This window comes from Aulonocara stuartgranti, assembly GCF_965226115.1.
Source record: "Aulonocara stuartgranti genome assembly, chromosome: 15".
NCBI lineage: Eukaryota > Metazoa > Chordata > Actinopteri > Cichliformes > Cichlidae > Aulonocara > Aulonocara stuartgranti.
The window spans coordinates 8025700-8037756 of NC_138951.1; the positions used below are offsets into that span (position 1 = coordinate 8025700).

At 41.9% G+C, this 12057-nt stretch overlaps 1 protein-coding gene across 1 annotated transcript; it reads right to left on the reverse strand.

Annotated features, from left to right (window-relative positions):
• Nucleotides 1–5222: 5222 nt before the first annotated feature.
• On the reverse strand, nucleotides 5223–10689 carry lratd1 (LRAT domain containing 1). The gene is made up of 2 exons (XM_082505047.1): nucleotides 10485–10689; nucleotides 5223–10049 (listed from the first exon to the last, which is right to left on the reverse strand). Exon 2 carries the CDS (start codon nucleotides 10010–10012, stop codon nucleotides 9224–9226), a length of 789 nt encoding a protein of 262 aa, XP_082361173.1. The 5' UTR covers nucleotides 10013–10049; nucleotides 10485–10689; the 3' UTR covers nucleotides 5223–9223.
• Between the last annotated feature and the right edge of the window lie 1368 nt (nucleotides 10690–12057).

Here is a 12057-nt window from a genome sequence, read left to right on the forward strand (position 1 = left end):
CTTGCTAGTAGCCGCTAACAGAGGCTAACAACTGCTAACAGCAGCAAAAAAAGATGCGTTACCTACAGAAAATGTCTGCATATCCTGAACAACTCACCTCAGCCTCGATGTCATCGATCAGAAGTGAGCTTCACTGACTCACTGACTCGTATCAGACTCCTTTCAAAAGTTTTACAGCCTCCTCCAGAGTAAATGGACCTGGATACCCAGCTGAGGAAAACAACCTACAATCACCACAGAGCCACAGATAGTATCTTAAATCTGCTGGCATGTAGCGGTGAGTTTTTATGCACTTTACCTTGCCTAAATTGCATTGTTGTTTATAAAAACACATATTCTTAAGCACGGACAGTTGTTGCTCTTCTACAGTCCACTCAGATTCCTTCCCACTCATCCCTTATTATAAATTTCAGCATCTATAAAGTAAAACATATTAATAATAATAATAATTCCGAAAAGCTGCCAACACAGTAACACCCCAAAGAAGGACATGACTAGTGCAAACTGAGTACAACCTTCACTTTGCTCTGAAATTGTGCTATAGCTAATTATCTTAAATTTATAGAGCACTTTTCTAAACCCATGTTAACAAGCAGATTTTAATAAAGTGGCATAATGTTCATAGTTTGCCTGTGGTTTTAACAAATTGTTGTTAATATTAGCATCAATTATTGCATAAGATGGAAAAGGCACACAGCAGCAATTCACAGAATGATCTGCTTCACTTGTCAGTTAATCTGTGGCTTGTTGTTGTGAACAGCTGGATGGTGCATCACTTTAGATGCCACTGATTGCTTCTCCAAACAATGGTCCAGAGAATCTTATGTTTAAAAGCTGAGCGTTGGAGCAGCTTTACTTGATATTTATTTATAAGAATTTTGATCAGCTTTTATTATGGCTCCCATGCTTCAGTGTCACAGCATTAGGAACAGTTAGGAATGAAACACTGACCATTAGACTCACTAGATGTCAACCCAAGTTTTACAGTACCTACCTTGACACAACAATTGAATTTGGTCAAAAATGTCATAATATGTGCAAAGCTGTCATTGAACTTTGACATAAATTTACCTTTTTTACATTTTTCCTCATTGCATAATACGTTTTATGTTATGTCACAGCTTTGATGTCTTTAATATTTCTCTACACTTTAGAGAAAAGTAGGCTACAAAGAAAAAAACTCTTCACTGAGCGCTAGCACAAAAGGACGTGCATAAATTAAAGCAGCTGAATTGCTCAGAGTGATCACTGACATGATTAGTAAAACAGTCTTGACAAGTGTGCTTTCCTGCCTTTTTGTATCTCTGAATTGTTCAAAGTTCAATACAAAACCTGTACAAAAAAAGGAAAAGAAGACAAAGTGATGCAGTCTCTAATTTAAGAGCCATAACAAGTGATGCATTCTCAAATAGATTTTCAGTGAGCTGAAACCAAGTGTGCTTTGGGCTTAGGTATTCCCTGCAGTTTTGGGGTCCCAAAGCAACCTGGTTGGTAATCACTCCTTCCTTCCATCTTTTTTTCCTCATCTTTGAAGATTTGCCTCAACTTCATCATAAACATCAATGTAGCCTTCTCATTATTAGTTATTAATTCTAGTGTATTTTCTTTTTGGAGTTAAGAAAACAGTCAACGGAAAATTTTACAGTTCTGACAAAGAGAAGGAAAACAACACCAAGTTTGATTGTTGCTCACAGCTAGAATTATTTCAGAGTTCACAGATTTTGTTTTCCTTTAATCAGGTGTTTGCAGTGCCCTGCCACCATTTACAGAGCTAATTTCAGAGGATTTTACCTTGTTTGCCTTGCTCATCATCAGACATCATGCTGCTTTTGTGTTAAAGTTATTTACTGTATTAAAGGCAGGTTAAATAAAAGTTGAAATTGATTGTTCTGATTTCAAAAGACTTTTTAAATGTAGTAGAAAGTCAATAAATACTGAGCTATATTTCATATTTTCAAATTGCTATAAAGCATAGAGTTTTTTTTATTACCCAGTATTAATAGACCGAATGATTGCTGTTGTAAATATTCAAACACACTGTTTCCCTGGTAAAGCTTCATGCTTGTTGACCAACCTCTCACCCATTAAACAGCCTTTGCAGGACACACACAGACTTAGACACACTCTTTAGTTTTTACCCACACAGACAGAGATGCATGCAGAGATAGGAAGCTCATCACGCCCTCATACAAACTTCTGAAAGGTTAAAAGAAAATCAAAGACACTCTCCCTTTCTGTGAACACAGATTCACTGAAAGCATTATTCAACAGCGTGCAATTGTAGAAGAAAAGAGGAGAATTTTTTCAGGAATAAAGAATAAAGTCATGAAACAGTAAAATATAAACCTTTGCTAAGGAAACACTCTGGAGTAAAGCAGGACAAAAAATGTTAAGAGAATGACATTTAGTAGCGGGAAAGTTGTGAAATGCTCATAATGACATTTACAGTAACCTTTTGCTGTGACTTTTTAAGAAGGGTTAAAACCACAGAGATGGAAAGATGGGGCTGTGTTGGGTCTTTTCATTAATCAAAGTGCGATTGTGCTGGGCCACAGCCTGCGGGCAGTTTCTTTTCTCACTCGTTAAGAAGTGAGAGGTAAGATGACGCCACACGCATAAAACAGTCAGCGCTGCAGGGTGGGCTGATGGGCAAAGCATTTGTCGCTTAGCCGGTCAAGCCAGGGTCAAATCCTGCGGAAACCTATTAGAGCCGCTGAGTTTCTGTTACTTTCTGCCCTCCGCGGGGGAGCTAACAACATACAATCATTAATATACGAGCGGTGCTCTTTTGATAAGAAAGTTTTCACTTTGGATGAATGTTTTATCATTTCCAAAATGCTCATTATTATGTACAAATGTGCTTTTGCAAACCATGACTATGCACAGAAAATACAGACAAAAGCTGTAAATGGGGCAGATTTAATTGCTTTGTAAAAAACGGATTATGAAAAAAGCCTAAAAGCGAATGTGGTGAGACATTTATAAAGACAATTAAAAAAATAAATAAATAAAGTGCTGTCAAAGGAGTGAGAAGTGCCTTCTGCTGTCAACTTTTTAAAATTTCCTCTCATCCAATTTCACCTTACAAATGTCATCCTGCCAATACATGAATCCCACAACGGCCTCACCGAGATAGTTCATTGTTTTAGCAGGGAAATAGCTTCTTATTTGGTGTTGAGAGCAAACATGAAGGTAATGTTTGTGCAGCGGTACAACCAAATGAATGAAAGGAACTCTACAACATCTGAAACAGCTGTTGACAATATTGTGCTGACATTTAGCGGTCATTGATTCCTGACACTGAGGATAGAGCGATGCAGCTGGAGCAGAACACATATCCTGAGGCCATTTCAGCCCTCAGCTCAGTGAAGAACAGTGAAATGATGGAAAACCTGCACTGAAGAAGTGGCACCGTTGGGTTTTTAGTCATCCGCAAGGTTTTTTTTTTGTTCTTTTGCTACTCACATTTAACAACAAACGTATTGCTATACAGAGGACTTAACACTTAACCCATCTGTTTACCATTAAGTTACTTTTAATGAGTACACATATTCAAGCACAGAATGCAATTTAGAGATCCTGTTTTACATGACTATTCCCATTTTAGTCAACCTTAAAATTTGGAGAGGATCCCAATACTTTGAGATTAAACTAGTGCTGTCAGCATTAATCTCGTTAAAATGACGTTAACGCCATAACTGCATCTGCGTTAGCGAGTTACTGCGGATCGGCCCATGCGTGGTGCTCCACGGCGTCAATGCGTTAGCGCGGTTGGCTCATTAATGCGTTAGCAGCGTCCAGGCCCACGCACGGGGTGATCCGCGGTAACTCGCTAACAGAGATTTGCAGCATTGATGCGGTTATGGCGTTAACGTCATTTTAATGAGCACTAGATTAAACATTATCTAAGATACTCATACATGAACATAATCACCTTATAAAAAATAATACGTTGCTATAGATTAAACAACAAGAGTATTGGAAAGCAAAAAAATAAAAAATAGTACATGTTATTAACCTCTTATCCAATTCAATAACCAATCACCAGTTAATTCATTAAGCATCTTTTAGCAAGTGGAAGTCAGATAGTAGTAGTAGTAAAAGAAGAAGAAGAAATAAACGCTTTTGTAGTGTTTTAGGGTAATGTTTCTAAGATTTTGCATGTAATGGAGTATTTTTTAAATGTTGTACAGGATCTGAATATTTTTGCCCCAATAGGCCATTAAATGAACAAATATAAGGGGCAAATCATCACATTGTCTAAGCCAAACATCGCATTGCTTTCTCATTGAAACAAAGAACCTTTCCAGATGACCTTGGCACATTTCAAACAGTCATTTGAAATTTGACTAGGAAAAACTGACATTAACTGACAACAGCGTTTACTCAGTGGTGTGGTAGTGCAGACAAGGGATCGTGTTTAAACAGAAGTGTTTATTTGCATGTCAGTTGGCCCACCTGTTGTATGTAACCTAGGCGGGGCACAGTTAATGTTTCCATACAAGTCTCCTTCAGTGGAAGAACTTGTTTAGAGGTGGGGCAAGCTTTTATGATTTTAGCAGAGGATTACTGGTTTGCTCTTTGTTCACACAAACTCTGAATGAGAGCAGTGGTTCCTCCTTTTACTTCAAGCCTTCTTTTGTTAGGACGAGAAACACTGGGCTCTCACACTGAATAACACAAACACACTTCTCTGTTTCTCCTGTTAATAAATGACATTTTCTCTTTACATTCAGTGTATTTTACTTGTACTATTCTCTTTTATTTCAATACACGCTGGCCACTTGTTCTTACATTCTGTTTTTTTTGTTTGTTTTTTTGGGTTTTTTTTACCTTGGTAAGCCTGTAGAGGTAATTTCCTTCAATAATAAGCTCATTTGTTAATTGCAAAAGTGACTGATTAGAAACCTGTAGTGCTTTTGTGATTTCTAGTGACTGTAGGCATCTAATGAACCGATTTACCCACAAAGTTCACGCTGAGGCGAGGGGGCAGGGACGCAAGCAACAGAATGCCAAAAAAGCTCATTTCCCACAGCGTAAAAGTCTCCAAAGACGTGGCTCATAGGGCTTTTGCAACAAGCGCAACAGTTCTTTGTTTTGTTATACTTTTGTATTTGAGAAAGGGTTACAGAGTTTTCTGAAACAGCAAACAGTGAATTTGTTGGCGATGATGTTGAACCATGAATTTAGTGCAGTGGGAATGCAAATATCAGTGCCCATCCTCATCATAATAAAGAAACACTTAAATGTAACACTGTGGCTCACTCATGTTGTTTTTATATTCTGCACCATACACAGAATAAGCTATGATAAGCTTCGACTAAACAGGCTGTATTTGTCAGCAGGATAAAGTCATTGTTGGTATTTTTATTTCATAACATTTGTTGACAAGAAGGAAAAAAGCAGGAAACCAGATTTATCCTTTAAACTATATGGATGCATGGATTTGGCTGCCAATAATGCAGGATGCGGACACTGGGTTTTAAAGAAGCATCGTTCATATACAAACCCGACGTATGTTTAATCAGTCCGCCCCATAATGAAGCACTTTGAGGACACTGATAAGCAGGTTTAGTCTGTAATTCCAATAACAAATGCATTCGGTTTAAATATCAACATGTAGGTGTGGGTTCAGCTATAGTAATGATGCGTATAATATATAAAAAGCAAAACAATTTTACAGCAGATGTTAACAGGAAACCATTGTTACCAACATTTTAACAGCGTGTAAACCATTTGCCACTGCCTCATCTACACCGCCAGCTGTGTTGTTGTTCCGTATGGTGCCCATCTTAAAGAACGGTGGCAGGAGGAGGGAAAAAAAGAAAAAAGATATTCAAATCTACTGGGAGTCCAGACCAGTATCTAGATTAGAGGGAGATCCTCTTAAAGGCATCATGCAGACAGGATAGTCTGTCTTGTTCCCTCCTCCCAGAACATCTCCTCTGAGACCACTGATTTAGCTGGCAGCAGGCTAGCTGGGATCTGCTTTGTCCAGATGCACACACACTGACGACAAACCCCTGTGTGAATTGAAGACATCCATGCCAGGAACAATTGATGGTCTCTAGTGAGTCGGTTTAAGCATGTGTGCATGTGTGTGTGTGTGTGTGTGTGTGTGTGTGTGTGTGTGTGTGTGTGTGTGTGTGTGTGTGTGTGTGTGAGAGATGAAAATAGACAGAGAAAAGAAGAGTTAGATTTGTTTGTTATGTGTTTGTCTTACATGACTTGCTATTAAAGCTAACAGTTAGCTTTGAGCCTTAGAGGGTTTGCACAGTCACATAAAAATGCAAGCACACAAAACACCTCAGCGGATACACATCAAAACAGTGTCCATGGTTTCCATAGTGAGAAGGGGTTTACCTTCACTGATGGATAGAAGATGCAGCTCACTGTTGCTACACATGCACACAACACATGTCTGACATACTTACACACACACACCACACAGAGTCATTTGCACACGCAAGCTGGAACACACTTCAGGCAGTTAGGTTTCACACTTTCACATATGTGGTAGACTATATAAAGAGCAGAAACTAATGCACACAAACACAGTGTGATGTCAGATGGCAAAAGCCTCTCCTCGAGCTAACAATGTGGTGCGATGTCTGCCTAAAATGCACATGTGTGCGTGCGCGCGCACACACGCACCCTTGTGAATCTTTCTCTGAGGCCTATTAGTCACAGACCACAAACACACACTCTAACAGTGGCTGCCCCACTACCCTGATTTTTTTAAGCTCACGGGGGATGGCTGACACACTCACACATACATGCGCACACATAATCACCCACCTGAGGCAAGCTCAGTTTACCACAGAGTCTGTTCAAAAACATACTAAACAGCCAGAACACAGAAGAAAGCAAAAACATAAAACAACAGTAAAAAGAGTTTATCTGGATCCATCTGGATTTCATGATCGTTAACAGGGAGAACATGTTTGCCTTTTGTTTTTTTACTTTGAATAATTTTGTAAACGTGCTGATTTCAATTTCAGCTCATTTTTCACACAGATTGGTCCGTTAATGTGGTCTGCAAGGAGTACAATGCAAAAAAATTATGGGGAGGTGGTGACAAGTGACAAGTAAATGGATTTCGAGGAAAACAAGAGGAAGCGTGAGAGAAATGTGCCAATAGAATCACAGGAAAGCTGGTACAATCACATATTTAGGACAATAGCTAGAGAAAATCTTCCAAAGGCAACATTTACAAGGCCCACAAGCTCATTAGTTTATCCTTTGACATGAATTCATCTGCAGGCTGACAATGCAACATCTGCACACACACGTACAGGGTGGACATGAGACATTTTCTGATTGGGAATGTCTCCACAACAATCAGTTAAAGCAGTTAAAACATTACACACACACACACACATCCTGGGTAACCCTGCATACATGCTCTCTCTCTCTGTCGCACACAAACTCTTTGTCTGCCTTTCCCCTCAGTTGGCTTCAGCTAAAACAACTGCAGCTCCTGTTTTCACGACCACGTTGAAAAAAAAAAGTCATAGATAAAATCATTAATACCTAAGGGAGAGCTTAGCTGCTCATTTATACATGCAATTAGAACAGAATCAAGTGGAGGAGACTTAACAAAGGAACACCACACAGAAAAATCTTTCCACAAACCTACTCTCTGGTGTTTCATGGAAGATATTGTTGCTTTTTTGATTTTGTTTTTTTGAGACGTGATTTACCCCACCTTCAGTGATACATCAGATCACAATCCCAAGAAAATAAAGGCACTGTCTGACACTCATAGCAGAGGAGTAATAACAACACTGCAGAGATAAAGGCATTGCAGACTAATACAACATCGGTGCCATAAAAGCACACAGTGTGCTCCATCCTGATAAGAATTATACTATTATACTGTATGGAGGACATCTTGTTTACAATGCAGATAGAAACTATGTCCTACAATGCCAGCATAACTTTACTAATGTGGCTGTATGGCTGGTAAAACATCAGAGAGATCAAAATGTTTGGAAAAGACTGAATAGCAACAGGATAAAATCCACACAAATGAATATAGCCTGTGGACATAAAAAAAAAGGTTTTTTCCCATTGACTTAAAGCAGCCGCCTATACTGCAACTCTCAGATTCTATATGGATTTTTCATAAAGCCTTTATGTGTCTGATGCAAATGACCATTTTCTACCTCCAAATGATGTGGAGATATAAGACGCTTATTTGGCCGGAGGCAGGTCAGAAGGCACTAGAACATCAATAATTCAAAAGTGTGTGTGTATGAGTGTGTAAATGTGTGCATCTGAGAATGTGAGATGGTACATGTGTGTTTATGGGCGACCAAACAACACCTGATAGACCAAGTTCTTATTTTCAAATTTCAACCTCCATTTATTTGAATCAAAAAAAAAAAAAAAAAAAGAGAGATCAGGGTTAAATCCACTAAACTGAAATACAAAAATAAGGGACTCAAATCGAAATCAGTATATGAACACAATTTACACATACATCCAGTGCTGTGGAGCAGGATGACAGCATTGTGAAAATGACAATACTTTTGATATGGCAACAGGGGAGCTTGGTCAAGCCAAAATGTTTTGTTTAGGCAACTGCGTAATCAGCTAGGACTGTCTGTGAATTTGTGGCTTGGATCTATGTCGTGGTCTGTCCAGGTTTTAAAGCTAACAGTAAAAAAATAGAAGGGAGACTTCTCGAGAGCCATCCCAAATCCTATCTTTCAACCCCTCCCTCCCTCTCCTTCTGCCGGTCTCACCGTCTGGTCTGCTGCAGCAGGCACCCTATATACAGAAGGGGCCAATTCCATTATCCCGAGAAATTAAACAGAAACCAAACCGAGCCGTGCGCGCAATGTGGGGAGGGGTTGTAAAGGTGATTTCGCTTATCGGGAACAATGAGTTTCTTAGAAATCGTGTGTCCCACTCAGCACGAATTCTAACCAGAATGGGCGTTGTCTGTTTATATGGCCGCGCTCTCTTTTCTCTCAACACTGTATTTTGATGGAAATTCCACAGGGCGCCTTTGGTCCAGAAAAAAAGAAAAGAAATAAAACCCAGGCCCCATCCGTGACAAACAGACAGTCCAACACCAACAGGTCCTTGCACGTGTGCGTCCGTGTGCTTGTGTGAAAGTACGTTATTGTGTGCGCAAAAGTGTGCGTCCGTGCGCTTTGGCAAAGAGGAGGCAGGGAGGGCGGGTGGAGGAGACGATATCAAACGGAATCCCTGATCACTCCTTGCCCCCGTTAACCAGAGAGAGCTCTTTGAGAATTCCACTGGCGTCTACTCGCCTTCTCTCCCGGATCATGTCCTCCAGGCTGCGAAAGACCAGAGTGTGCACCTCGCTGCCGGACAGATGCACTTTGAGGAAGTACTGCTGCTCCGCTGAGTGCGCTTCTCCCCCGGCTTTGAACTCCCGTTTCCCAAAGCGGCACCAGGCAGCGAAACTTTCCGAGTTGGTCCAGCATATCTCCTCGCTGTTCAGGCCCACGTGTCCCGCTGCGTTCTGCATCACTAGGTCAGGGGGTAGCGGCCGATAGCGGTAACGATTATTGACTATTCTCCCGTGGCGGCCGTTGCTGATCTCAAGCAGGCTGTCTTTGCGGATTTCGCCCTTGTGCAGATGAATGATTTGGTCATCCTGCTCGAAGATGACCCAGTGGGGGGCTTGCGCGGTGGCCACCAGCTCCAGCAGGTCCCCCGGTTTGCACATAGTCAGCAAAGTTTTGGCCGAGTACACATTCAAGTCCTCGTTCTCGCGCAGCTTGGAGAAGATGCATTCCTGGGAGCAGAAAGCCGAGTACTCCACCTCGCTGACCGATAAGGGTCCCTCCTCGGTCGGGCTGTGGTCCTTGGTGAATCCGCAGTCAGACGGAGTGCGGTCGTCCACCTCCTCCTCTTCGTCAGAGAAGAAGTAGGCGACGCCGACTCGAAGCTCGTCCTTCTCCAGCCCGGACGGATCCCCCGTGGGCAGTTCGCTGTAGTTGAGGTGGGTGATCCGATCCAGTTGATTTCCCATCAATGACCTGGCAAGGGAGAGGCATGGACTGCGGTGTCTGAGGGGACAGGGAGAGAGCACGGGAATGAGAGCGGGTGTCATAAGCTGTAAAATACGGAATCAAACAAACGTGTTAAACGTTCACACAACAAGACCGTTGTTCACAAACGCTTTGCTACATGTGGATGATTTTGCTCGGTACTGGAGAGAAGTGGAAGAAAGCCCTCAACAGTTCTCAGCACTATACAGAGAGACAGGAAAACTCGAAATAGTGCACTGATGATTTACTGCCCCTTGCCCTCTTTGCACATATGAGTCAGCCACTAATTAGGGCACAATGTATAAAAGCTGAGGTGATTCACGTGCAAACAAAAAGAAGAAAAACGGAACAAGAACGGCAGCTGAAACTGATGAGAGAAACTGCTGTAAATAAAAGGCAACCTGGTGCCTTTACGCATAGCGCATGGCAAGAGAAAGTGAGGGAAGAGGATACCTGTGCGCTCCCAGGGCAAGCGGTTAAATATCCTTGTGGTCCATTAGTACAGAGGGCCGCGCAGTCCCCTGCTCTCCTTCTTTCTTTTTGTTCCTTTCCCCTTTCTTCTCACTCTTATCCCTTACTCTTCGCACCGCTCACTGTGCGGTCCGGCTGTCGTGAGCTCGTGCTTCACTTCTACCAGAGCCACCTCCGTTTAAGTACCAAGGAGAGCTCCGCCTCTCCCTCCGCGCTCCGCCTTTAGGTTGTTTTACTGGAGCACAGTCACGGCTCCATTACCGCCCTACCAATGAAAAATGCCGAGGAGTATGCCAGTCAATCAGATGATCCAATTAGGGGCGCTTAGGGCGGCTGGCGGCGATAGGCGACTGTTACCGTGGCATGGTTTTTGTTGTCAGAGAGCTGAGGAATTCTCTACATGATCAGCGGAGTCCGCGTATAAGTTCAAGGCAGCAGTCACCTGCGATAACAACTCGCATGCCTCATGAGGAATATATGAGAAAAGTTCAGATTCCTGTGCTCTATAAACATTTCTGCTATCTCAAAAAAATACTCCCCAAACTGCATCCTTATCATATCCATACAGTTACTGCAGGACGTGACAAATGTGTACATCTCTTCCGGAATACAGGAGTAAGTCCCATCCTCCAGTTCCCATGAGCATCTTGTAAATTATTTCCGCATGCCTCACCTGCTTCACTACACTGCATCACTTGTACTCTCATATCTGTCAGTGTGTGCCTGGTAGAGACCATTAAGGGAGGGGCTGGAGGCAGGTGTGTGTGTGTGTGTTTGCGCGTGTGTGTGTGCAAGGCAGGAAGAAAACAAAGGAGCCTACAGAGACATTAATACAAGGTCTACAATATGTTGCTGATGTTGCGTCTAGGAACAAAATATGTCTAAAATGAAAATCATATCAAATTTCAACCCGGCTCACTTTCTGCATATTATATTGTATACTTGCATATTGTGCATGCAAAATAAATGTGCGTACACTTGTGCCATCTCCAGTCTGCGGTGATGTCTCCGTTTTCATCATCACCTCCCAGAACAGATAGCCATCTTGCCATTTATATCAAACCCTCTCGATGGAGTTAATGTTTTCTCTGTATACCTCTGCTTTGGAAATCTGCTTTCTGGTAGCATCTGGAGAGATCCATAGAGTAGCTTTCTTTTTCTTCTCCCAGATGGCTGGAGATAGCAGCTCTCCAGTTGCTAATATTGAACGGTCCTTGGTCTTTGTTTCCGCTGGTGACAGGCAGAGCAAGTGGAGGCTTTTTCACTAAGTGAGATATGATTGTACATATTTACACACTCTCACCCACACAAATAAAGGGTAGGCACACACAGTCACACATGTATTTCCTCCTGTGTGTCTAGCCTGCCATGTGAGAGCAAGAGTGCATGCATCTGATGGATCGCCTGCAGTGAAGCTGCAAGCAGAGTGGTGCAATTCATGATGCACACTATGTAGCCCTTTGTGTGTTTTTATGTACTAGAGAGTTAGAGAAATGCAGTAGCTAAAACATAGCTGCTACGTTTCAAGTATGCTGCCCCCCCCCACCCCCACCAA